This window comes from Caretta caretta, chromosome 1 (assembly GCF_965140235.1).
Source record: "Caretta caretta isolate rCarCar2 chromosome 1, rCarCar1.hap1, whole genome shotgun sequence".
Taxonomy (NCBI): Eukaryota; Metazoa; Chordata; order Testudines; family Cheloniidae; genus Caretta; species Caretta caretta.
In genome coordinates, this window is record NC_134206.1 from 14717471 (window position 1) to 14744831 (window position 27361).

Here is a 27361-nt window from a genome sequence, read left to right on the forward strand (position 1 = left end):
AAGTCACATGACCTCAGCCTGAGTTTCCCCATCTTTTAAAAGTAGGGATTCTTACCTTTGACATGAGTGTAGTGGAGCTGAACTCAGGTTGTGTCTACACTGCAGCTAGACACCTGTGGCCAGCCCATAACAGCTGACTCTGGCTTGTGGGGCTTGGGGTATGGGGCTGTTTCATTTCAGTGTAGACTTCACGGCTCATGCTGCAGCCCAGGCTCTAGGACCTTGTGAGGTGGGAGAGTCCTTGAGCCCAGGCTCCAGCCTGAGCCCAGACATCTACACTGCAATGAAATGGTCCCACAGCCTCAGCCCCGTGAGGCTGAGTCAACTGGCACGGGCCAGCCCTTGGTTTTTCACTGCAGTATAGACATACCCTCAGTGTTTAAATTGGAGACACTCAGTACTATTCAAGTATAAGTAGTATTTGCTAATGTTGGTATCTGTCTCCAATCCCCCTGCCTCTTCTAGATTGAAGGAGGGGGAAGGATTTCTTATCTCTTGGCTATCCCACAATCTGTCTTGCAAATAAATTAAAATGAAGAGGTATTGTTCCTGTTAAGTGTGTGTGTGTTTGGACTGCCATACCAAGGATACTCAGTCTCATTTTCAGTGTGTCTGACTTCTGTGGGAGTGAGAACTGAGACTATATAAACTTTTATTTCAAACTCAAATACATTCTAGTTGTTAGACCTGGGTCATAGAAAGTGGCTCTAGTCTGGTCTTTTGCCATGCTGTCATCTAAATTCAGGCCACATAGTTTTAATTTGAACTCTGCTTTGATCCCCACAACTTAGTCATTTATTTCCTGTGTGGAGAAATAATTGTTGATACTTAGTAGTATTAAAAAGTGCATCTGTTTTGTATATTAATTTGAGTATAACACAATTTAGACTACTTTTTTTCCAGATAGTTGTTCCACCCAAAATTTAAAGTGTTTTCAGTGTGAGCACCACAGTATTGGCAGTTGACCGGCAAGGGCAGACTTGTCACATATGGTGCTACTTAAAATTACAGCAGTCCGACTTCCTGTCCCCTCCATCACCAGCACTCCACATGCTTGTCCGTGGTGATGCTAGAGCCGATATCACACTTATAGCCCAAATAAGGGGCTCTGATGGACCAGGAATAACACTACTGTGGGGGCAGCTGTTAGTGCAGTTGTAACTTAACAGAGGTGGAGAGTTCAATTCCCATCCAGGCAAACATGCCTTAAGATTTTAGGGATTTGTTTGCTACTATATTTAAGAAGGTTTCAGAGTAACAGCCGTGTTAGTCTGTATTCGCAAAAAGAAAAGGAGTACTTGTGGCACCTTAGAGACTAACCAATTTATTTGAGCATGAGCTTTCGTGAGCTACAGCTCACTTCATCGGATGCATACCGTGGAAACTACAGCAGACTTTATATATACACAGAGAATATGAAACAATACCTCCTCCCACCCCACTGTCCTGCTGGTAATAGCTTATCTAAAGTGATCATCAGTGATCAGTGATGATCACTTTAGATAAGCTATTACCAGCAGGACAGTGGGGTGGGAGGAGGTATTGTTTCATATTCTCTGTGTATATATAAAGTCTGCTGTAGTTTCCACGGTATGCATCCGATGAAGTGAGCTGTAGCTCACGAAAGCTCATGCTCAAATAAATTGGTTAGTCTCTAAGGTGCCACAAGTACTCCTTTTCTTTTTATATTTAAGAAGTTAACTTCCTGTGAACCAAAACATTAAGCAATTAGAAGCATGGACTGTTGTAGTCTTGACTAACACACTCTTAAAAGAAACAGGGTGTCTGCTGTTTGTTTTAATTGTAATCAGCCCTGCTTCTTGATTCTGAAGTCTGTGGAATACTTTCTGAAATTAAACATAAAATCATAGAAATGCAGGGCTGGAAGAGACCTCAAAAGGTCATAGAGTCATTCCCCCATGCTGAGGCAGGACCAAGTATACCTAGATCATCCACAACACCCCTTGGAAGTCTGTTCCAGAGCTTAACTACCTGCATAGTTTAAAAAGTGTTTTTCCTAATATCGAACATAAATCTCCTTTGCTGCAGATAAAGTCCATTACTTCTTGTCCTACCTTCAGTTGACATGAATAGTTGATCCCTGTCCTCTTTTTATAACAGCCCTTAACATAGGTGAAGACTATCATATCCCCTCTCCTGCCCCGTCATCTTTGCTCAAGACTAAACATGCCCGGTTTATCCTTTACTCATAAGTCACCTTTTCCTAAACTTTTTATTAGGGCTGTCGATTAATTGCATTTACCTCATGCAATTAACTCAAAAAAATTAATCGTGATAAAAAATTAATTGCGATTAATCACAGTTTTAATTGCACTGTTAAACAATAGAATACCAATTGAAATTTATTTATTTTTTGGATGTTTTTGTACTTTTCAAATACACTGATTTCAATTACAACACAGAATATACAGTGTACACTGCTCACTTTATATTATTTTTTATTACAAATATTTGCACTGTAAAAATGATGAAAAATACTTTCTTTTGTTTAATTCACCTCATACAAGTACCATAATGCAATCTCTTTATCTTGAAAGTGCAACTTACAAATGTAAATTTTTTTTGTTACATAACTGCACTCAAAAACAACAATGCAAAACTTTAGAGCCTACTTTTCGTTCAGCCAATCTCTAAGGCAGACAAGTTTGTATACATTTATGGGAGATAATGCTGCCCACTTCTTATTTCCAGTGTCACCAGAAATTGAGCACAGGCATTCTCATGGGACTTTAGTAGCTAGCATGGCAAGTTATCTATGTGCCAGATATGCTAAACATTCGTATGCCCCTTCATGCTTTGGGCACCATTCCCAAGGACATGCTTCTATGCTGATGATGCGTGTTAACAAATAATGTATTAATTATATTTGTGACTGAACTACACAAGGGGAGAATTGTATGTCTCCGGCTTTATTGTACCTGCATTCTGCCATATATTTCGTGTTATAGTAGTCTCGGATGATGACACGGCACATGTTGTTCATTTGAAGAACACTTTCACTGCAGATTTGACAAAGAAAGTACCAATGTGAGATTTCCAAAGATAGCTACAGCACTCAACCCAGGGTTTAAGAATCTGAAGTGCCTTCCAAAACTGAAAGGGACGGGGTGTGGAGCATGTTTTCAGATGCTTTAAAAGAGCAAAGCTCCGATGAGGAAACTACAGAACCCGAACCACCAAAAAAGAAAATCAACCTTCTGCTGGTGGCATTTGATTCAGATGATGAAAATGAACGTGTCGGTCAGCACTGCTTTGGATTGTTATCGAGCAGAACCCGTCATAAGTATGGACACATGTCCTCTGGAATGGTGGTTGAAGCGTGAAGGGACATATGAATCTTTAGCACATCTGGCATGTAAATATCTTATGACGCTGGCTATGACAGTGCCATGCGAACACCTGTTCTCGCTTTCAGGTGATGTGAACAAGAAGCGGGCAGCATTATCGCCTGCAAATATAAACAACCTTGTTTGAGGGATTGGCTGAACGAGAAATGGGACTAAGTGGACTTGTAGGCTCTAAAGTTTTACGTTTTATTTTTGAATGTAGTTATTTTTTGTACATAATTCTACATTTGTAAGTTCAACTTTCAGTACTTGTATTGAACTGAAACATACTATTTCTCTGTTTTTTACAGTGCAAATATTTGTAATAAAAATAAATATAAAGTGAGGACTGTACACTTTGTATTCTGTAATAATTGAAATCAATATATTTGAAAATGTGTAAAACATCCAAAAATATTTAAGTAAATGGTATTCTATTGTTTAACAGTGCAATTAATTGTGATTTTTTTAATCTCTTGACAGCCCTGCTCTTTATCATTTTTGTTGCTCTCCAGTTTTATCCAAACCTGTCTGAAGTGTGATGCCTAAAACTGGACACAGTAATCCAGTTTAGTCTCCACCAGTCCGAGTAGATCTGAACAACTATTGCCTGTATTTTATAACATTCCTGTTAATACACCCCAGAATATTAGCTTTTTCGTGACTGCATCACATTGCTGACTCATACTCAATTTGTGATCCATTATACTCCTCAGATAGTTTTCTGCAGTACTACTACTGGTTAATCAGTTACTTTTTTATTATTTTTTTTGGTTATACAGATATCATGCAGAAGGATACATTTGAGCTATACAAATATAAACAAATTGACTTGGTCCCATCTCATAGTTTGGTAGCCCTGCTTTTGATGCCTGATGTGGGAACTAGGAAACACTGAGATCTCACCACACCAAAGAATGACTCTGGGTGGGCAACTCCAAATTTAACATAGTCTAATCTTGTATAAAGACTCTTCTGTGTGAAATTAACATCACACCACTCCCAAAAAAAGATGATTTGAACATAAACCAGTACTGCATTCAGGTGTTAAAACAAGTTTTGACTAACAACCTTCTTGCTTCTAATGTGGCTATTGTATGATGCTTTTGCCTATAACATTGGAATTCTTTCCAGAGTGAGTACTCAGTCAATTTTCTAGGTTTTGCTTTCTATTTTAAAGATGCTAAATGCAAACAAGTGGTCAGTCTGTAAAGAACAGAGATTAAGGAAGGCAGGTCTGGAAGGAAAACATGATTAATTGATAGGAAGAGCTTTAGTAAGCCCACAATGCTTAATGTTTCAGGCTTTAGAGATATTAGTCTCTGGGTGGATGGCAATTGAATTGATGAACAGACTTAACTGAAAACGTAATGAACTACAGACTAACTCTGGGCTGCATGGCAAATTGAGAGCATGAGCTTAGCAGCATTGCTTACTATGAGCTAGGAGTACAAATTCACTTCACATAGGCCACCAGACAGCCATCAATAGTCATTATTTGCAGCCACGTTACACTAAGAAGTGCTTAAAAACATAAGAGGACATGGTTCGTGCTGCATGTTTGACCAGGTTTAACAAATGAGTGTGACAGACAGAGGGAAGGGTAGAGGTAGGATTAGGTGAACAAAACTAAGATGACATAGAAATCAGGTAGCGCATTTTTCATTGGGTAGTGCCAAAATGTGCATGCCACTTTACATAGGCTAAGACATTCCCTGACTTACAGTTTAAAATTCAAGGAATTCAGTATTATAGTAATTACATGAGTATATAGGAAGAGATCTTATTAACTTCATGTTTCCCTAGCTCATTTCACTGATTTATGGATCTTGAATGTTAGCCAAATGTCAGAAGGAAAAAACTGGTAGGGAGAGAACTTTAAACTTAATGACTTTAAAGGGTTCATTACAAGAAATTGATTGTGCAGGAGAGAAACCTTTAAGTGCTTGATATTGTCTTTTTCCATGTCCCTTTAATTGAGGTTTCCATTTCTAACAGAAAATATATAGCTCTCATTTTCAGTGACTTAACGAAATACTATCATGTAGTGAAGCATGCTTTGTGTTTTAACAGCAGTATTATTGTCAAGACTGAATGAGTTTTATACTGTTAATTGTAATTGTAGCCTTTATAATCTAAATTCTGCGACAGTTGAGTAGTGTAACTGTAGGTATTGAAATGAACTCATTTTGATTTGTATCTTGCACTTAGTATATTGAGTGGTAGGTTTTTTTTTTGCAGCATACATCTTCAGTTTGAAAGCACTTTTATTTTCCTATGCTGCAGACAGCTTGGATTTATAGATGTATTAAGCAAGGTGAGCTAGATATACTAGTTATGGTGGTCTTTATACTGCTCAACTTGAAGTGACCCATTAAGAGTTTGAAAGTATCATAAAATTTGGAGTTGATGTCTTAATATTTCATCTGCCCGTAATACTGACCTATTAACATTTAGCTCTAATGGCTCTTTAAAATTCTTTTTAAATGTTGCAAATAATAATAGTGGCTGAGCTGCAGTAAAGAAGTCCTTTGAAGTCAAAACAAAATAGATGTTTTGTAATCACATGTCTAGAATGTGTTGCAGATAGCTTATAAGATACTGAGTTTAAAGACAAAAACCTGTATATGGTAGTTTAGATAGATTCTAAAACTGACATGTTAACCACCATGAGCTCAGCCTGTAAAAGTCCCAACTGGCAAGACACAATATGAGGAAGTCAAAATGAGGAACCTCAGGAAAGAGTGCAGTAGAAGATTAAATTGTGAAATTAATGGCTTCATCGTGAACAATCATTTAAATCTCTATTAAGAATTTGCATATCTGATAATACCGTACAGTAATAGTGAAGATTAAACTTGAATAAGCTTCAGTTACATTGGGGCTAAAATGATGGTCCTTATAACAAGCAGCAGCTGAGAACCAGCAACTACCCATGATGATTCTAATACAAAAGTATTCCTGCGTGCAATGTACTTTCCCATTACCTAAATCTCAGTATACATTTAGAGATCATATAGAATGTGCTTCCCTTATTACATACTGTAGAACAGAAATAACCCCTTGAAATACGATAGTTGTGGGCTCTATATAGAGTCACTATTGCACTATTGCACTAGGTGTTCCAAAGCTCTACCCTCAAGGTCTTATTTAGAAGACATTTGCTCCCGGGGGGACTTGAAAAAGGAGACAATAGAGACATTGCAAGCCAAGCCAAGCCAAGGAAGGGTTTCCAGATATAGAATATCTCATGGAAGAAAGTGCATGAAGTGTAAGTGGGATTGGTGAGCAGTTGGTGTGCAAATTGTGCAGGTTCATTGGGATTGGAAGTCTGCAGAAACAAGGCTATGGATTTACTTGCACTCAGAAGTGTTCTTGCTGGTATCTCAGCAAATGGTTCTGCTTAAATCAGGCTAATTTTAAAGGTAAAATATTGAATATGTACTTTCTAAATCTGACTTTCTTTTGACCCTTCCTCATCAGGTTTCCACTGTATCCAAAGGGAGGAGAGAGACTTCAGTTTGATTATGGAGTTTATCTTCTCAACAAAAATATAGCACAGGTTGGTAAATTTTGAGATTTGTTACAGAAAGACGTGGTAAATTCCTAGAGACATTCTACCATGTGATGTCTGCACAGTGGCTTGTATTAAATGAGTGCATCTCATTTTTGCCAAGCGTTTTTTGCATCTAACATGAGCTGCTGCAAGAGGCCCATCGTCAGTTCGATGCAGCTGGACATAATGAGCATCCATGGACTCTGGCCCTTGAACTGTGCAAGACCCCACTTATATGGTGCTGTATATGGCCCTTAAATTGTATGCTAAGCAAAAAACCCATTGATTTGATTATATTACACCTGTTTTGTATACTGACGATAGTGCAAAGCCCAAAAAAGGCTCACAAGTTAGAGTCATAGAATATCAGGGTTGGAAGGGACCTCAGGAGGTCATCTAGTCCAACCCCCTGCTCAAAGCAGGACCAATCCCCAATTAAATCGTCCCAGCCAGGGCTTTGTCAAGCCTGACCTTAAAAACTTCTAAGGAAGGAGATTCTACCACCTCCCTAGGTAACGCATTCCAGTGTTTCACCACCCTCCTAGTGAAAAAGTTTTTCCTAATATCCAACCTAAACCTCCCCCACTGCAACTTGAGACCATTACTCCTTGTCCTGTCCTCTTCTACCACTGAGAATAGTGTAGAACTATCCTCTCTGGAACCACCTCTCAGGTAGTTGAAAGCAGCTATCAAATCCCCCCTCATTCTTCTCTTCTGCAGACTAAACAATCCCAGTTCCCTCAGCCTCTCCTCATAAGTCATGTGTTCCAGACCCCTAATCATTTTTGTTGCCCTTCGCTGGACTCTTTCCAATTTATCCACATCCTTCTTGAAGTGTGGGGCCCAAAACTGGACACAGTACTCCAGATGAGGCCTCACCAATGTTGAATAGAGGAGGACGATCACGTCCCTCGATCTGCTGGCAATGCCCCTACTTATACATCCCAAAATGCCATTGGCCTTCTTGGCAACAAGGGCACACTGCTGACTCATATCCAGCTTCTCGTCCACTGTCACCTCTAGGTCCTTTTCCACAGAACTGCTGCTTAGCCATTCGGTCCCTAGTCTGTAGCTGTGCATTGGGTTCTTCCTTCCTAAGTGCAGGACCCTGCACTTATCCTTATTGAACCTCATCAGATTTCTTTTGGCCCAATCCTCCAATTTGTCTAGGTCCCTCTGTATCCTATCCCTGCCCTCCAGCATATCTATCACTCCTCCCAGTTTAGTATCATCCGCAAATTTGCTGAGTGCAATCCACACCATCCTCCAGATCATTTATGAAGATATTGAACAAAACCGACCCCTGGGGCACTCCACTTGACACCAGCTGCCAACTAGACATGGAGCCATTGATCACTACCCGTTGAGCCCGACAATCTAGCCAACTTTCTACCCACCTTATAGTGCATTCATCCAGCCCATACTTCTTTAACTTGCTGACAAGAATACTGTGGGAGACCGTGTCAAAAGCTTTGCTAAAGTCAAGAAACAATACATCCACTGCTTTCCCTTCATCCACAGAACCAGTAATCTCATCACAGAAGGCGATTAGATTAGTCAGGCATGACCTTCCCTTGGTGAATCCATGCTGACTGTTCCTGATCACTTTCTTCTCATGTAAGTGCTTCAGGATTGATTCTTTGAGGACCTGCTCCATGATTTTTCCGGGGACTGAGGTGAGGCTGACTGGCCTGTAGTTCCCAGGATCCTCCTTCTTCCCTTTTTTAAAGATTGGCACTACATTAGCCTTTTTCCAGTCATCCGGGACTTCCCCCGTTCGCCACGAGTTTTCAAAGATAATGGCCAATGGCTCTGCAATCACAGCCGCCAATTCCTTTAGCACTCTCTGATGCAACTCGTCCGGCCCCATGGACTTGTGCATGTCCAGCTTTTCTAAATAGTGCCTAACCACCTCTTTCTCCACAGAGGGCTGGCCATCTATTCCCCATGTTGTGATGCCCAGCTCAGCAGTCTGGGAGCTGACCTTGTTCGTGAAGACAGAGACAAAAAAAACCTTGAGTACATTAGCTTTTTCCACATCCTCTGTCACTAGGTTGCCTCCCTCATTCATTAAGGGGCCCACACTTTCCTTGGCTTTCTTCTTGTTGCCAACATATCTGAGGAAACCCTTCTTGTTACTCTTGACATCTCTCGCTAGCTGCAGCTCCAGGTGTGATTTGGCCCTCCTGATTTCATTCCTACATGCCCGAGCAATATTTTTATACTCTTCCCTGGTCATATGTCCAACCTTCCACTTCTTGTAAGCTTCTTTTTTATGTTTAAGATCCGCTAGGATTTCACCGTTAAGCCAAGCTGGTCGCCTGCCATATTTACTATTCTTTCGACACATCGGGATGGTTTGTCCCTGTAACCTCAACAGGGATTCCTTGAAATACAGCCAGCTCTCCTGGACTCCTTTCCCCTTCATGTTAGTCCCCCTCAGGGAACAGATGGGTAGGATCCCCTGGGGGGGAGTCGAAGTCTGCTTTCCTGAAGTCCAGGGTCCGTATCCTGCTGCTTACGTTTCTTCACTGTGTCAGGATCCTGAACTCAACCAACTCATGGTCACTGCCTCCCAGATTCCCATCCACATTTGCTTCCCCCCACTAATTCTTCCCGGTTTGTGAGCAGCAGGTCAAGAAAAGCTCCCCCCCAGTTGGCTCGTCTAGCACTTGCACCAGGAAATTGTCCCCTATGCTTTCCAAAAACTTCCTGGATTGTCTATGCACCGCTGTATTGCTCTCCCAGCAGATATCAGGATGATTAAAGTCGCCCATGAGAACCAGGGCGTGCGATCTAGTAGCTTCTGCGACCTGCCGGAAGAAAGCCTCATCCACCTCATCCCCCTGGTCCGGTGGTCTATAGCAGACTCCCACCACTACATCACTCTTGTTGCTCACACTTCTAAACTTCATCCAGAGACACTCAGGTTTTTCTGCAGTTTCGTACCGGAGCTCTGAGCAGTCATACTGCTCCCTTACATACAGTGGTACTCCCCCACCTTTTCTGCCCTGCCTGTCCTTCCTGAACAGTTTATAACCATCCATGACAGTACTTCAGTCATGTGAGTTATCCCACCAAGTCTCTGTTATTCCAATCACGTCATAATTCCTTGACATCACCAGGACCTCCAGTTCTCCCTGCTTGTTTCCAAGGCTTTGTGCATTCATATATAAGCACTTGAGATAACCTGCTGATCGCCCCTCATTCTCAGTATGAGGCAGGAGCCCTCCCCTCACAGACATTCCTGCCGGTGCTTCCTCCCGGTATCCCGCTTTCCCACTTACCTCAGGGCTTTGGTCTCCTTCCCCCGGTGAACCTAGTTTAAAGCCCTCCTCACTAGGTTAGCCAGCCTGCTCGCAAAGATGCTCTTCCCTCTCTTCGTAAGGTGGAGCCCGTCTCTGCCCAGCAGTCCTCCTTCATGGAACACCATCCCGTGGTCAAAGAATCCAAAGCCTTCTCTCCGACGCCACCTGCGTAGCCATTCGTTGACTTCCACGATTCGACGGTCCCTACCCAGGCCTTTTCCTTCCACGGGGAGGATGGACGAGAACACCACTTGTGCCTCAAACTCCTTTTATCCTTCTTCCCAGAGCCACGTAGTCCGCAGTGATCCGCTCAAGGTCATTCTTGGCAGTATCATTGGTGCCCACGTGGAGAAGCAGGAAGGGGTAGCGATCCGAGGGCTTGATGAGTCTTGGCAGTCTCTCCGTCACATCGCGAGTCTTAGCCCCCGGCAAGCAGCAGACTTCTCGGTTTTCCCGGTCAGGGCGACAGATAGATGACTCAGTTCCTCGGAGGAGAGAGTCCCCGACCACCACCACCCGCCTCCTTCTCTTGGGAGTGGTGGTCGTGGAACCCCCCATCTCAGGACAGTGCATCTCATGCCTTCCAACCAGTGGAGTCTCCTTCTGCTTTCTCCCCACAGACATATCATCTGGTCCACTCTCTGCAATGGTACCTGTGGAGAGAACATGAAAGCGGTTAGTTACCTGTGTCCGCGTTGCTGGAACCCGGACATTCCCCCTTCTTCTCCTGGAGGTCACATGTTGCCAAGCTTCTTCACTGGCCTCTTGGCTCCGCTGTGCAATCTGCTCTAAATCTTTAGAGCTTTGTGCCCGTAGAAGCATATCCTGACTTTTGTCCAGAAAATCCTCCGTTTCTCGTATGCAACGAGAAGTTCTGTTTTTTCAAATCATGCAACCTTTAACTGAACACTGTACTTTTGATGTGGTCCTACAAAAACTGTAAAAATGTTTACATTATTAGTCTGAGAAGAGACCATATGTGCTCCAGAAGATCTATTTACCTTATTCCTATCCTTAACTTTATTTTTCACTCTTGAGCTTTTCCCGCAGTACAACCCTAACCAGTTTTCTCTCTCCCCGCTTCTTGATAGTGTTTTATCCTAATCTGTGTTCATATTTGTTGCTAATACCTATGCTTATCTGTTAAATAATTTAAACTCATTAAGAAGTCATGTCCTTGTACTGGTTTCTTACCCTTTGTTTTTTTTGCTATGTAAATTTTATTTAATATATTTTGCTTCCTAAATAACCCGTATAAGTTTTGATTTATGAAAGTACTATTGTCGTACCTGTACTTAAATGAAGAAGTTTGTGGTCCACTAAAATAGTAGTCCTGTTCAGTCTTCCAATACTCCCAATGACTCTTCTTCATAAATCTCTGTGAATGTGAACGGAGGTCTCATTTTAAAGTGTTTCCTGTTCCTAGAGTTACAGGTCTCTTCTGTTGAGGTTGATGAAATAACTGGTGTGTGAAACAGCTAAAGAAAAGTCAGTGAAGACATAACTTGGCTGTATGTCTGTATATGCAATAGAACTTAACATCATAAGAGCAGGTAGACCCAATATTGCTGTTCTTATTCAGCATGACAGTTCCCATTGTACCTGGAAGAAAATGAGCTAAATAACTAGAACCTGTGATCATGCAGTAGTTACTGAAATAACAAACTTTATTTATATTGGACCATCAAATACAAATTAATTGAATATCAACCAAGGGGACATTACCCATTATAGTTTATACGTTGACAAATACTTGTTTAAACACAAATTTCTTTGGTAATTGAAAAAAGTGGGAAGAGTGAGTAGAAGCATGTGTAAAGTGGGTAGAAGTGTTTGCACACTGCCACCTGTGGATCAACATGTTGAACCAAGCAATGACTTATAATCTATAGTAGTTAGCAAAGAAAGCAAGTGAAAGAGGCCTGTGGTTTAGCTTAGCACAAAATTGTAAAGAGGGGGGTGATTGGTGGTGGTCATGTTCTCCAAAATTTCCTTTTTCAGTGTTAAATTATTAATGTAAAGCTGATCACGTAAAGGAAATTAGATTATGTATCCAAACAAAAATCTTGTTTAACTTGTAATGACTTACGTTTCTCCTTGGGCTTTTGACCCTCTTTCAATCCTTGATGTAATGGTTACTGTAATGTAAAAGTTCACAATGAATGAGATCATAGGAAATGAATGTGCCCATGTCTTGGAATCCAGTAAAATAACTTCATGATACTGAGGAGTTTAAAAAGTACTAAGGCATCAACTTTGAAGTTATAACTTAAGCAAAACCGTGGGATAACAATAAAAAAATAGCTTCAGTTAAATTCTGTGCATTTGGGGTTTTTTGGCATTTTTTTAAGCTGGTAACTGCACTATCTAATTGCTTTTTTAAATTTATGCTGTGAAAAATAATCATGGCGTATGAGACACCTCCGTGAGGCCCCTGACTCTGTACTTCATCACTCTTTTTATAAGAAATCTACTAACCAGCAAGGTTTATAGGAATACTTCACTTACATAAGTGGCCTTTTCCCCCCAATCTTTCATTCACAATTGTTTCCCATGTCCTTATTAGGATACCAAATAAATTCAAACTGTGAACACTAATATAGGCTACCTCTCTGGAGGGGTATTGTGTTTACTTTCGTGGAAGATTTCACTAGTATCTAAGTCTGTGGGTCCAAGAGGAAATGCAATTTTTGGCTCATCGAAATGATTAAGTATACAGTGTGTTGTGCATGCATGCAAACACATACTCTTATTTCCCATAACTTTATTTACTTAATACCTATGGGCAGTCTCCACTAAACCAAATTGCAGTGAAAGCAAAATCCAGTATTAAATGTCAGCTTTTCTCAATTTCAGTTTTAAGAATTATAGAACCATAGTTCTGTTACTGTCTGGGAAACGATTGCAGATCACTGAAATTTACAAATTAGAGATTAAGCAAACAATCGAGGGTGGTGCGTCACGATCAGCTTTGTTCAGTTACTTTGACAATTGTGGTTTTAATTTGCTGACTTATCATAATGGATCAGAAAATGTACTTTTAATTATTTTTACAAAATGCAAATGCCTAGTAATATGAGACTTCCGCAGTGCTCTAGTGTTAAAGATTGAAAGATGGGGAACAAAAATCAATTATGTTTGTGGATTATAGTCAGTAGGTTAGTGTAGTTTTGCTGTTCTTGGAAGATAAAGCCAAACTTTCCCCTTTCTATGCAGAGTACTTTTTCCCCCCAAAAAATTTCTATTGCTGCTACAAGTGAATAGTAAAATCATAACCTCTTAGGTAAAAAGGATACCAAGAAAAACAGTTTAAAAGGTTATTGGTCACTTAAGCTGCATCCACATAGACCGTACAAAAGCAGTGAAATAAAATTGTAAAGCACACATTGAAGGGTTGTACAAAATTTGAAGCAAGTCAAACAAAGCAAAAGGGATCTCAGTTCGTCCAAATATACCAGTAAGGATATTGTAGGTTGGTTTCTCAGTCAGATCAATTTTATACATTGATCTCCCCTGACATTCAGATGGACCATGAACTGAATTCTAAATGGGAGGAGGAGATACAGAAACCACCAGCCACAGTTGTCCCCAATTCGAACCCTGACAATCTCAGTGAAGAGACCAGTTATTGAACTATCTCTTGGCCTCTATTTGTTACATACCAGGTGAGGCAATATGGGGAAATTTGCAGTATCTATTTCCCTTTCTGTACACTTCAAAAACATCAGTTTCTAGAGCTGACAACTGGGCACCTTTCACAGGCTATCAGCGCATTCTAAAGAAAACAAAGAATCTAAGCTTCATTGTTAGAGAAACTGAATTAGGTCAATTACAGCAGTGAACTGTTCGGTGAGTAAAACAGTATCAAAGGTGGCTGCTTTGATTGTTGTATGCTGTATGCATTACTGTCCTTTCAGAGTTCTGATGGAACGCTTTTGGGTGGTTGTTGCAGGTCAGCGGTCAGAACGCCAGCAGCCCAGCATGAGGCACCCTGCGCTAGGCTAGTACCTCGCTCTGTGGATCAATGGAGGGCTTTAGTCTCCAGGGCTGTCAATCAAGTGCCTGTTTTATGAGCTCTAAATTCACAACTAAATTGCAGATCAAAAACCTGCACTTCAAGGTGGCTTTCAGAGAGATTCATAGTAGTCAGATCCAGTTGATATGGGGAGGTAGGGCTGTCACCTTAAGATCCAAGCTAACAAGTTTTTTTTTTATAAAGAGGGGAAATGGTTTTATGTACATGTAGTTTATTCAGTGTTCAAGGAACTGTCACAGAAATGGAGGCAATCCTTGATTTGTTTCCACAACTCTTCATTCAGCTCTTGTCTTTCTGGTTATGTCCTTTCTAAAAGCATACCAGGGATGGGTTTTCATGGTGGGTTTTTTTACTCAAACTTGTATTTTTCTCAGAACAGTCTTGAAGATCTCTCTGTAGCTTGAAAACTTTTTACCAGCAGAAGTTGGTCCAATAAAAGATATTACCTCACTCACCTTGTCTCTCTTTAATAAAATATAGGCAGGCAACATGCTAGTGAGCAAATAATCTGAAGTTTTATAATTTCCCCACAAAAGATATAAACACAGAGGATTGTTTATATAGCAACAGGCATAATTTCACTGATTCCCCAAGGTGGTTTATATAGCAGCAGGCGTTATAACAACACTTTCTATTTTGATTATTGCGTTGCTTAGTCATCCAAATCGTGACCAACACTCTTTCATACTGAGAAAAGAGAACCAGGATCTTGTAAAACACCTAACTCTGCCATTTTTATTTTTTTATTTTATTTTTTTTTTTGGTATCCCAGTATTTATTATATCAGAAACCCTTATAAATGGCTGGCTTCTTACCAACTCTGTAGAATTCATTCAGAGAACATTTTCTGCCTCTATTTCTCAGCTTTCACATTTTTAAATTTGTGGAACATGTTTATTTTCTCCAATTCGTGTGTACCAACAAGAGATTCAGATGATCATTTATCTGAACATACTTGAGAACTACAATTGAGCTATGCAGTTGCAATTGCTGGTATAAGTCTATTAATACTTACATTAACATGCCCAGAGAATGAACAACGCTCTTTAAAATCGAGATAAATACTGTTATAGGGGAAAGTGCTGCATATGTTAATTGTTAAACTTTAACTCTGACATTTGTTTAGTATCTAAAAATGTCTACTCTTCTTACAGATTAGGAAAAAAAGTTGCAAGCTTTCAGTCTAAATTATGGCTTTAAGAAATTTAAGCCATGTGGTAATGTGAATCTAGCTGTCCTGTCTGTGTTTGGAAAAATGTTTCTACACATCCTAGAATAAAGAGAACAAATTAGTATACTGCAGGGGGACCTTAAACAATAAATAAATTTTGAAGAAACAACGAACAGATAAATACAGAGTGGCAGCAATCAACTTAACTCTCAGCTAAGTATGTACTAACCCAGCCACTACATACTTCTTGCTGAACTTAATTAATGTTTTCTATAATATCCTATTAATCATCCCAGTGTTTATCATTCTAATGTTCTATGTTGAAACTGTCTCAGCTTCCTGTGCACTTAAATTGTCATTCATTCTGTGTACCCGTTTTTCAAAAGTGGCAGTGTCCTCCGTATAATACAAGCTATTCTTTCAAGTGTGGCAACAACATATTTCCCAGAAGTACAGAGGACCGTTTAAAAATCTAATTCTTCTAGCCAGCCAGTCTTGGAATCCACAGAAGGTCTCCATAAAGAAACAGAAATACCAAGATTGAGTCTTTACATAAGCTAATACAAAGTAAAGTAAATTCAGAATATAAAAGAGGAAAACGATGTAATATGTAGTGGATAATTATAGAAGTGTAAGCCTGCAATGAGTCACATTTACTGTCTTGCTGTTGTACTCGGGTAAACCATTTACCCATCAGAGTTCTAAAGAGTTGTCAGCCGGGTAAGATAATTGCAATTATAAAAGCTTTGTATAAAGACCCCTTCAGTGCCACAAGAATTGGTGGAAAATTTAAGTGACTGGTCAGGTCAGTTTGGTGTAAGACAAGGGACATGGAATCATCATTGCTTTTCATCGTGCTCTTAAACTGGACATTAAAAATATTAGACAAGTTGGAGAGCATGGCTTTGCTTATGTAGATAACATAGTACAACTGGTAGATATGGCTGAATTAATGATACTCTTTGCTACCTTAGAAAATTGGTGTGGCCAACTTGGACGGATAGTGAAATGCCAAGAAGATGAAGTGGTTGCATCTTGGAAAAGGGACAACAGATAATGTTGAAATGCAGCAGCAGTGTAGAACAAGTAGAATCTGTTGTATACTTTGGAATCTTGATCTGTGTTAATGGTGCCATCAAAGCAAGTTTAAAAGGAGATGTGCCTTAGCCACAAGAGCTGCACAGAAATTGACAAAATTGTGGACTGATTAAAAACATTGTTTGATACCAAAATGAAAATTAATCACACTAGTGTTCCAACAGTCTTACTCAGTAGTCTGGAAGTAGCTGCACTAAAAGGAACAGACATCTGAAAGCTAGAGACAGTATAAATGAGCTCTTCAAAAGATGGAAGGTGTAAAATGGAATGATTTTAAGACTAAGGAGAATGCAATGTGAAATTAGGGTACTATTGCAAAGGTTATGACGGTGGGGACACTGCAGAAGACAAGCACGATAAAGTGCAAGAGAAGATGCAAACACAACCAAGGTCATTTGTACCCAAATGGCAGAACATTGTATGCAGGGACATGACCAGACTGGGCTTAATGGAGGAACAAGCCATGGACAGGAACAAAATGGTGATGCAATATTGCTCCTTCTGTCTGCAAAGATGCTCTGGGATGAAAATATTTTGTAAAGTTAGACTATCTTGTTTAGTAGTCTGTTTTTTCCTCTGAGACTTCAATTTGCCCTGTACTGATTTTCTGCCTATACAACTAATGTATTTTTTCCTTATTTCCTCAAGATTATTTTGTTGGAACTCTGTCATCTAGTGCTGAGATGTTTAAACATCACTGGGCCAAAAACAACTGATGCAATTTGAGGAAGTGAAGAGAAAGCAAAATAATTAGAAAATAAAATGGCAAAAACCTCTAATTTTCATAAATTTACAATTTACACTTGTTAACCAGAGTTAGTTACTTGCCAGAGTTAGATACTTTGGAATACTCTGGAATTGAAAGGTTCTGTACAAATCCCAGTTCTCTCCTAAATGTACTTTCTTGGTTCAGGGAATGACTCTGCTGGTACCTTAAAGAGTTAATATATATTTTAGTAGTTAAAAACCATGTGGGGGGAGGTATGATTGGTGGATTGGGCATTGAATTGGAATGAGTTCTGCCACTGACCTACTGTGTGACCTTGGGCAAGTAAATTAATCTCCTTGCCTGTTCCCCTATCACCCTTTGTTTTGTCTATTTAGATGATTTGTTTGCATTGCAGTATTATCTAGGCAACCCAGTCATAGACCAGGGCCCATTGTGCTACCCGTTGCATAAACAGAACAAAGACGGTCCTTGCTCCAGAGAGTTTACAATCTAAATATAAGGCAACAGATTGGCCTAAGGGACAGGGAAGTACAAGGAAACAATGGGACAGTATTGATCACCATGACATGTAGCGGTCTCAGTAACTGCCTGTTCTGTGTTTTGTTTAGGGCCTCACTGTAAAGGGGAGTTTTAAAGAGGGATTTGACAGATAGTGGAAGGGGCTGTTTCACTGTGTACATGTAGTACCTAGCACAGTGGGCCCCCATCTTGGCTAGGGTTATAGTTGTTTATAAATTTTAAGTGGTAGAATTTAGGAGATGGAGACTTCACAATTCAGTAATGCTCTTTCATTATCAGTGGGACATTTTGCTGCAGTGGTCTCCAAATTGTGGGGCATGCCCCCCCACCCCCAGGAGGTCACAGTGGGGACAAATTTACCTCGCATCCTAAAACAAATGGCCAGTTTCTACTCATTCTTGTCCAAATATAACGGGAAGAGGGAAACCCTGTTGGAATGGGCAACTTTTGGTGGTAGCAATGAAATCTTTGATAGCTGGAAGTTCAATACAGCTGTCAGGACTGCACAAATTCACTCATCCCTACTGTTACTTTTGTCTGTCTCCTTCCTTCGCTTCACCCATGCCTCACACTTCATTGTGCCCCTTCCTGCGTGCTCCTGCTCTATCTTTTTGCCTTCCTTGATGCTTTCTTTGGACCTACCAGTCACTATCTCCATATGTATCTCTCTTTAAAACTCCAGTGGCATAGCCTGCTTGTATTACAGGGTCTCAATAACTTACTTTCTGAAAGCATTTAACCTCTATTTGGGTTTTTTCAAATGGCAGTGCTGTGTTGTTTTTATTTTCACTGAGGTTTTTACATTGGGATTTTGTTTTTCAGTATTTGAGGCTGGGTTATGGCATGTTGTAAGGAAGAACCTCATTAAATTGCCTTAATAAAGGGAAGACCAAGTTGGGAAATAGGACTAAATATGTAGTGACATAACTAATGGCTTTACTACTTCAGCTGAAGGGGTGAGAATTTAATAACAGCAAAAAAAAAAATTCAAATAATTGAAGAGCCTTTTTTTCTGATGATCCCTGTGACTAGCTGTAGTCTTGTTTTATGTTCATGTAATTATCATCTAGTACTAGTTGCAACATTTAAAGCACTTTTCTGTGTAATTGCCTAAAGATGTCCATACAGAAATAGATCATGTAGTTTTCCATGGGGAATAGAAAACAGCCCTTCGATACAATAAGACATACCTAAAAACTGTCCTGGATTTAATTTGACAGATCTCCCAAAATTTGGGAGGTGGGGAAGGATTTTATTTTGCTGCTGACCCTTTGGTTGGATTGGATCCACGCCCCATTCAGTCTTAAACCCATTGCATGTACAAAAACCCTTCTATGCACTCTTAATTTCTTCTGTTAAACTGTACCATAACAGAAGTTGGTACTACAATAAAGAATATCAAGAGCAAGCAGTAGTGTCTCTATGGAAATGGCTTAGCAAGTATCTTCATCTGGAACTCTCTGCTCTGGTGTAGTTGTGTTTCTGTGGATCAGGTTCTATACCAAAGATCCATTTCGTCTTGGTCTGAAGTGCAGCAAAGCAATCGCGTATTAATTGTATTGCTATTTTTCTTTGTGCGTTGCATAGCAACAAAGAATACTTCTGGGTCAATGTAGTCAGTATGGTTTATGACATAGGACACTTCTGTCCATTTCAGCTTGCTACACCATTCACAAGTACTTAGTCAAATAAGTATGGTAGTGGTGTTTAATTTAGAATTAAAGAGTTTAGAGCAGGGGGGGCAAACTTTTTGGCCTGAGGGCCACATCTGTGTACAGAAATTGTACGGCAGGCCATGAATGCTCATGAGATTGGCGGTTGGGGTGCAGCAGGGGGTGAGCGCTCTGTGGTGGGGCCAAAAATGAGTTCAGGGTGTGGCAGGAGGCTTCAGACTGGGTCAGGGGGTTGGGGTGCGGGGGGTGAGGGTTCCGGCTGGGGGTGCAGGCTCTGGATTGGGGCTGTGGATGAGGGGTTTGCGGTGCAGGAGGGTGCTCCGGGCTGGGACCAAGGGGTTTGGAGTACAGATCAGGGCTGGGGCAGGGGGTTAGGGCATGGGTGAGTGGGGTTCAGAGGTGCAGGCTCCCGGCAGCACTTACTGGAAGCAGTGGCATGTCCCCCCTCTGGCTCCTACGTGGAGGCACGGTGCCGAGTGGCTCTGCGTGCCTCCACAGCCACCGTCCCTGCAGCTCCCACTGGGCACGGTTCCCAGCCAGTGATCACTTGGGGGGGGCATCACTTGGGGTGGGGGCTGTGTGCGGAGCCGCCTTGTCCTGGCTGCCCTTACCCATAGGAGCCGGAGGGAGAACATTCTGCTACTTCTGGCACGTGCACGGAAAGGCCCGGACCCTGCTCGCCGGCTGGAGCGCGGAGCGGGGCAAGCCCCTGGTGGTAGCTCAAGGTCCGGCTTAAAAGGTCCGACAGGCCAGACGTGGCCCATGGGCCATAGTTTGTCCACCCATGGTTTAGAGGGAATTGATCAAGCTTCAGGAAAGATTAGTGGTCTTTTTGTTTGTTTACCAAATGAACACCCTTAAATTTATACTTCGGCTGAGAAGATTTGAAGTTCAAAGCTAAGAGTCAGCAAATACCATAAGAGAGGAAGATCAGTGGGTGGAATTCATCCCATTGCAAAAAGCACTTAAATAGGAATTAAGGGTCTAGGCCCCTCGTACTGGTCCTGTATACTGTAGTAAATCTGACCCCAGAAACAGGCAGTCATCAGCCTCACTGCTTGCATACCTGTGAATATTTAAGATTAAAATGAAAACAAAATCCTCAGGATTCAAGGGCCGTAAAGACCTGCCAACACCTCACAAAACCTTAGATGGCTTAGATCCTGATTATTTGGGAGAGACCAAGAAACTAAGGACTGTTCTACTCGAGAAACTTGGTGGTTTAGTAAATTCATAAAAATAATCAGATCCCTAAGTGACATTAATGTACTGGCAAATTTTCTACTGTAGATGTAGTTATATTGGCAAAAATGTGTTGGTATTGCTTACTTTGTTTGGGGAACTGGTATAAGCTATGCCAACAAAAGTAGTTTGCTGGTATGGCTGTGCTGGCAAACCTTTTCTAGTATAGACAAGGCCTAAGGCACTTGGATTTCTAGATTTAAACATTTCAGTGTTACTAATGGTGAGTCCTTTAGTAGCAAGTTCTCTTCCCCTGCTGGTCAGGCAAAGCCCTAATTTACTGACATAGCAGGTATAGTAGAAAGCTCATTTCTTTACAAAAACATGGGGCATTCACAAGCGTGTATTTTTAATCGGTCACTTTGATTCTTGATTTTGTTAGGAAAATGTTAAGAGTAAAAATTTTGGTATAAGATCTCCAGGACCCTGGAAAACTAAATACTGATTGACATGTTATACTTTTGCATTTCTTTTTATTGCTTCGATAAATTGCATGAAAATGTACCCTACTTCTGTGGATTTTATCATCACTTTCCTTGCTCTCTGCTTGAAGTTTCATTAGTTAATGGTTGTACATTTCTCTGGAGCTGTAAAATACTATATACTTGTTTACCTATTTTTATTAATTTTATTCTGTATTTATAAATTCTTTAGGTTTACTTACATTAAAATATTCATACACTTGTCACGTGACTTGTCACACAACACCAGAACTTTCCTTAACTTTCAGAAAGAACCTTCCTCCATTAAGTCACAAACTATAAAAGGAATTTAGCCAGATTGGTAATTCCTAGGATGCTCTGAATATCACTCCTCCTCTTATGAAAGGATTGTGGATCTTAAATTGCCACAAGTGATTAGGACTACATTTTTTTTATATCTCCTCTGGAAAAAACAGTACCTCATCACTACCTCTCTGCATCATGCTGGGTTGTTGGTTCACAACTGAAATTTAGTTCCTTTCCTTACTAACTTGATTCCTTTCCTTTAGTAAAAACAAATATTACCCCTTGCTCTGTTCTTGCAATCTAGACAAGAGTACAGGAGATGGATTTTATGGAGTTTATACGTAAGTTGGTGTGGCCCATGGACTCCTTGGTCCCAACTGACAGAGGGCACAGGGTTATACAAGGATCCTTTGTGTCAGATATATGCATAATAGTTCAACAAAGGGTGGCATGTAAGGTTGCTATCAAGAGCCAGTAACCCACTGGTCCTCATAATCAGATATATGTACAGATAATCTTAAATCATAGAAATGTAGGACTAGAAAGGACCTCAGTAGGCCACCTAGTGCAGTCCCCTCCATGGAGGCAGGACTAAGTATTATCTTGATTTATAGGTGTTTAGCTAACCTGTTCTTTCAAACCTCTAGTGATGGAGATTCCACAGCCTCCCCAGGTAACTTTTTCTAGTGCTTAAATACCCTGACAATTGGGAAGTTTTTCTAATGTCTAACCTAAATCACCCTTGCAGCAATTAAAGACCATTACTACTTCTCTTGTTTTCAGTGGTTAAGGGGAACAATTTATCATCCTCCCCTTTGGAACAACCTTTTATGTTCTTGAAGACTGTTGTCCCCCCTCAGTCTTTTATCCAGAATAAACAAACCCAGTTTTTCAATTTTTCCTCAGAGGTCATGTTTTCTAGCTCTTTAATCATTTTAGTTGCTCTCCTCTGGACTTTCTCCAGTTTGTCCACATCTTTCCCGAAGTGTGGTGCCTAGAACTGGACACAACCCCTTCAGCTGAGGCCTAATCAGTTCTGAGTGGAGTGGAGGAATTTCTACGTATGTCTTGTTCAGAATGCTGCTGCGAATACATCCCAGAATGAAGTTCGCTTTTTTTGCATCAGTGTTACATTGTTGACTGATGCTTTGTTTTTAATCCTCTATAAACCGCCCCTCCCATCCCTAAGCCCCCCTCCCCCCGCCGATCTTTTTTCTGCAGTAAATCCTCCTAGGAAGTAATTTCCCATTTTGTATTTATGCAGTTGATTATTCCTTCGTAAGTGTGGTACTGTGCATTAGTCCTTTATTGAATTGCATCCTGTTTTATTTCAGACCATTTCTAGTTCTTCCCATTTATTCCCAATACTTTTTGCTGTAGTATACCGAAATCTAAGATGTTTGTTAGATTTTTCCTTTTTGTTCCCTCTTGTATGTCCTTTGTCCTTGCATTGAAGTAGTTACATATCTATACTGAAAATTAGGTGTTGGAGTTAGGGCAGGTCACCAGAAGGTGACATTCCTTGGAAATGTTCCATTCAGGCAGGAGGAAAGACCCCTATCCCTGTCTGGCCATTTGTATATGCCTCACAATGTAGGCCTGTTTGCATACTGGGCCACATGCAAATTATGAGGTTGTAAAAACTGCAAGAGGAAATCTACAGGAAGGGAGATATATAAAAGATGAAAAAATTGTTCTGGTATATCTTGGAATGTAAAAGGACGCACTGAATCCTTCACTGAGGCCAACTTTTTAAATAATGACATCTAGAAGAATTCTTGCCAGGAGTTAATGCTTGAGTTATCACAAAACCTAAAGTAGCCAAAATAATATTTAACAGCTATACTTCATATTTACCTTAACACATTTCAAAGACCATGAATTATTCAGATGGACTAGAAAGGAAGACTTGTTCTAGCAAGACCTGTTTTCTGCTGCATGCTTATTTCAAGCAGTGTACCACTTCCTAAAGATAAAGAGCTGACTGTGTCAAATTTTGTTACAATGTATAGGGTCCCACAAGTTCAAATTGGTTTTAAAATCAGCAAATTATTCCTATAGTTATTCTTATAGGTCACAAATATTTAATTTATATTTTTAATACTCCGAAACCACTGACAGAAGTTATATATGTAGATACAAAGAAATAACATGATTCTAATAGATACCATAATTTCAAAGCAGCCATGTGGTCATTGCATACCTTCTGCAAGATGGTAAAAGCAATTATGCAAGCTATACGTCTGATGGTATTCCTAACTAAAGAAATTTAAGTAGGATTGAAAGTCCACAAGTATAGTGACACTTGCCAGATGTAACTTCAGTTAATCTTCTGCAATATTGACCATAAATATCTAAGGGTAAAAGAGTCTACATATTGAACTACACTAGAAATAATGAAATTTGCTCCATCAGATGTCTTGCTAAGGCTCTGTACTGTAGTATGGCAGATATTAATCCCGCATGGAGTTTGCAGTACAGCATATCTGCATAAGAAAAGGCCAAATTTTTAACATGGGTCCAACTGGAAGACTGTTCCGTGGCATTTATGAATTAACCTGATATAAAATTGAGTTAGAAAGAGTGCTGTTGTCCATATTTAATTTTGGAGAGTCTTTCTTATCTACAGTCTTCTGATCCTGACTATTCAAAATGGGTGCATGCCTGCCTTAAAGGGAAAAAATCCCTTAATCCTGTCCTTTTTATGTTATGAAACCTTAGAATTTAAGAGTGACTTAAAAAATTGGGTATTTTGCAAACATTTGGCTGTGATAGTAAGGTCCAAATGTAATGTCATTAGCATTTTTTTTTAGTTTAATGTTTTCCTTTGCTCCAAGCTAGTTCTTTGTTTAGCCAAATCCAGTGTAATCCTACCAGGAGAGTGTGGATCATTTGGTAATTTACATTGTATGGTTGTTTTAATCCAGGTTCTGTCACTGGAGTGGAAGGTATGCGTCACAGCCCTCCATAGTATATAATTTCATGTCCATATGGAAATAATAAACTCTGCATTAAGTGGCCTCCTGTCACGCAATCCAGTATTTGGAATTTATTTTTTCCAAAGCAATTTTTTCCTTCTTAAGCGCAGATGACAATAGAAATAATTCTCAGTGCCAAGATTTTTTTTAAGAACAAAAATTGTATTTTAAAAAAAGAAAACTATCAAATAAGAATTATTTGCTGATTTGAGCATACTCAATCTCCATGGTTTCCCAAGGTATATTCATTTACGCCCCAGTTCAACAAGATATTTAAGCAGGTGTGTAACTTTAAATATGTGAGGAATGTCTTTGACTTCAGTGAGGCTTACTTGCATGCTTAAATACCTTACTGAATCAGTGCCTATGTGCAGGTGTAAAGCAGTTATTTCTCAGAAATGCAGGGTTTTTTTAATGAGACTTTGAATCCCACTTATGGCAATGTTCATTAAATGTAAACATCATTTATCAGACTGAGACTGGCTTATTCCAACAGATTGTGTTCTAAAAGTTTAATTTTAGGGATGTCTTTCCTAGTATAATCCAGGGCAGGAGGATAAATTTGACTCCAGAAGCCTCCCTGAAGGTTTAGAATGTAGGAACAAATTTTGGGTATGAACTTCTAGGAAACTGCTATAGCAAAATGCTGTGCAGAGTAGTGTTTAACAGTTTAATAAGCACAAATACTTAACAGTGTAATTTTAAAAATATTGTATCTATTGTGTAATAAGGCATTTAGTGTGTTATGAAGTGACAGATTTTTTCTTCTGATAGAGGCTGTTCAAGACCGGATACCCAGGTAGTAGATTAATTGGATTATGGCATGTAGGTTACATATTTAGATTTACCCAGCATTATCCACTCAGAGTTCATTGTCTAAAATATTCTTGCAGCCTCTCAAACTCCCCTTCCCTCTCCCCCAATTCCCCACTGTCAACAGTTGAGTGTGTGTTAACAAATGAACTACTCAACTTAATTTGTATAACTGAAGGTAGTTTCTACAAATGCAAACTTGATTAAGACCCTAATGGTCTTTCATTATCCAAAGGCACTAATCTTAAAAGAACCTGATTTTTAGTTTCAGGATGACTAATAATTTTCCAAGTGGATAGTTAGTATTTTCTAGTCACTGACATTATGCTAGCTAAATTAAGTTTATGCTTCAGTTTCTCATTTATCAGAGAGAGAGAGGATTGAAGTATTTCACAATTTGATAAGAAATAGTGCACGTAACCGTGTGAGCCTCTTTGATCAGTTGACACACACATGTGAGTTATACTTTGATCAAGTAATCTTTAGTTGAGCTGTCAGGAAACACGCTTTCCCCCCTTTTTTATTACTTTAAACTACGTTGTATCTCTATTTGTGATGCCAGGTTTGACAGAACTAGTAGGTAGTGCGTCTGCAGTGAAATAGACACAATATAGCCTTACCTAATTTTGTTGATTATAAATAGATCACAAGGAGTCATTTAAGTGGCACGTGTGGGGGAATTACCGACAGGGTTAACTATCAAAAACTGTTGATGCTGGGGTAATTTCTAATACGCTATACCAAAATTATATCTCATACTATTCAGCATAGAATTATTTTCATTGTTTACACATGGGTATTCTCAAACTATCTGCTTTTTTAAAGCTACGAAGGTAGGAATGCACTACTGAAATATAAGCCCCAGCCCATGTTTTAATCAGTCTATTTTACAAGGAGAGCACATTCATGCTGTATGCAGAAAACAAAGTAGTTTGAGTATGTAACAAGGATTAATGATCAGATGAACTGATTATTTTATCCAAGTCATCGAGGGGTTTTCTAACCCATTATTGTGGGGATTCAGTTTACATTTAAAATATTCCTAACTAAAGGAGAGCATATTTATTATTCTCCCTTTTCCCCATTTTGAATTGATTGGTTATCCTTCAGTTCTAATTTGCAAAGCTAGTAAATTTACTATGCAGCTTTTTATTCTCCCACCTTTGAAATACAGTCTAGTGCTCAGCAAGCCCTACTAATTCTAACAATTCTTTCTTTGTAGCTTAGATATCAACATGGATTGGGTACTCCAGACCTAAGGCAAACTCTTCCTAACCTGAAAAACTTCATGGAGCATGGGCTAATGGTCAGATGGTAAGTGCCTCTGTTTCACCAATTAACGTAAGTAATACAAAAGTAGGGAGAACACAGTGAGGGCTACGGCAGTTGTCACAGAGAATGAGGCTTTGGAACCAAAAATGAAGCTGGTGAGGATATCTTAGTCAGCCAGAGCCCCATGGCCTGATTATTGCCAATATATACATTGTAAAGAGAGAGGAACATTTAATTACATACAAGAGCAATGCCAAGAGGTTCCAGATCAATTATTTTCTGACAAGAAGAAGAGATCTAAAAAATGTCGGACTGTAAAGTGATACTAGGAGCTAAGATTGTGGAGCAGCATAGATTGCTTGTAATGGACTTTTGGGTGAAAGGCTAGTGGGGAAACAAAAGAGCTGCGGAACAAAGGCTGAAGTGGTGGAGGCTTGTGGATAGGAAAGTCAGTCTGAGATTTAAGGAAGAGGTGCCATGGAGATTGGACAATGACTGACCATGATGATACCACCTAGGCTTGGGGAGAAATATCCAAACATGTTACAGAAAGGGCACAAGCTGCTTGTTGCCAGCTGAAGGAGGGTAATTTCATGGCATTGAAATGTGGTGCTGGTGCCAACTATGTAATGGAGGCAGTAATGAAGGAGGAAAAAGGGTTTACGTAATGACCGAAAGAACAGTGGAAAGTTACGAAGAATACAAGCTGGTAAAGAAAATAGTAAAAAGAGTGGCTGTGGAAAGTAAGGGTCAGGCATTTAAAGCCTTATATGCAAGAATACTAAAGAAGGAAGGGGTAAAATAAATATATAGATTAGGCAAAGAAGCACAGAGCACTTGAGCTGTGGTGTCAAAGATGAAAATGAAGAGTACTGGTGTAGGAAGGTGGG

General features: G+C 39.9%; 1 protein-coding gene across 2 annotated transcripts in view; it reads left to right on the top strand.

Annotated features, from left to right (window-relative positions):
- The window catches only part of UVRAG (UV radiation resistance associated), a 164327-nt gene that overhangs the window by 109705 nt on the left and 27261 nt on the right, over window positions 1-27361 (top strand). For both annotated transcript variants that reach the window (XM_048839927.2, XM_048839937.2), the window contains exons 13-14: window positions 6831-6909; window positions 26422-26513. In XM_048839927.2, coding sequence (XP_048695884.1) covers window positions 6831-6909; window positions 26422-26513 — 171 coding nt within the window. The remainder of the gene's footprint in view (window positions 1-6830; window positions 6910-26421; window positions 26514-27361) is intronic.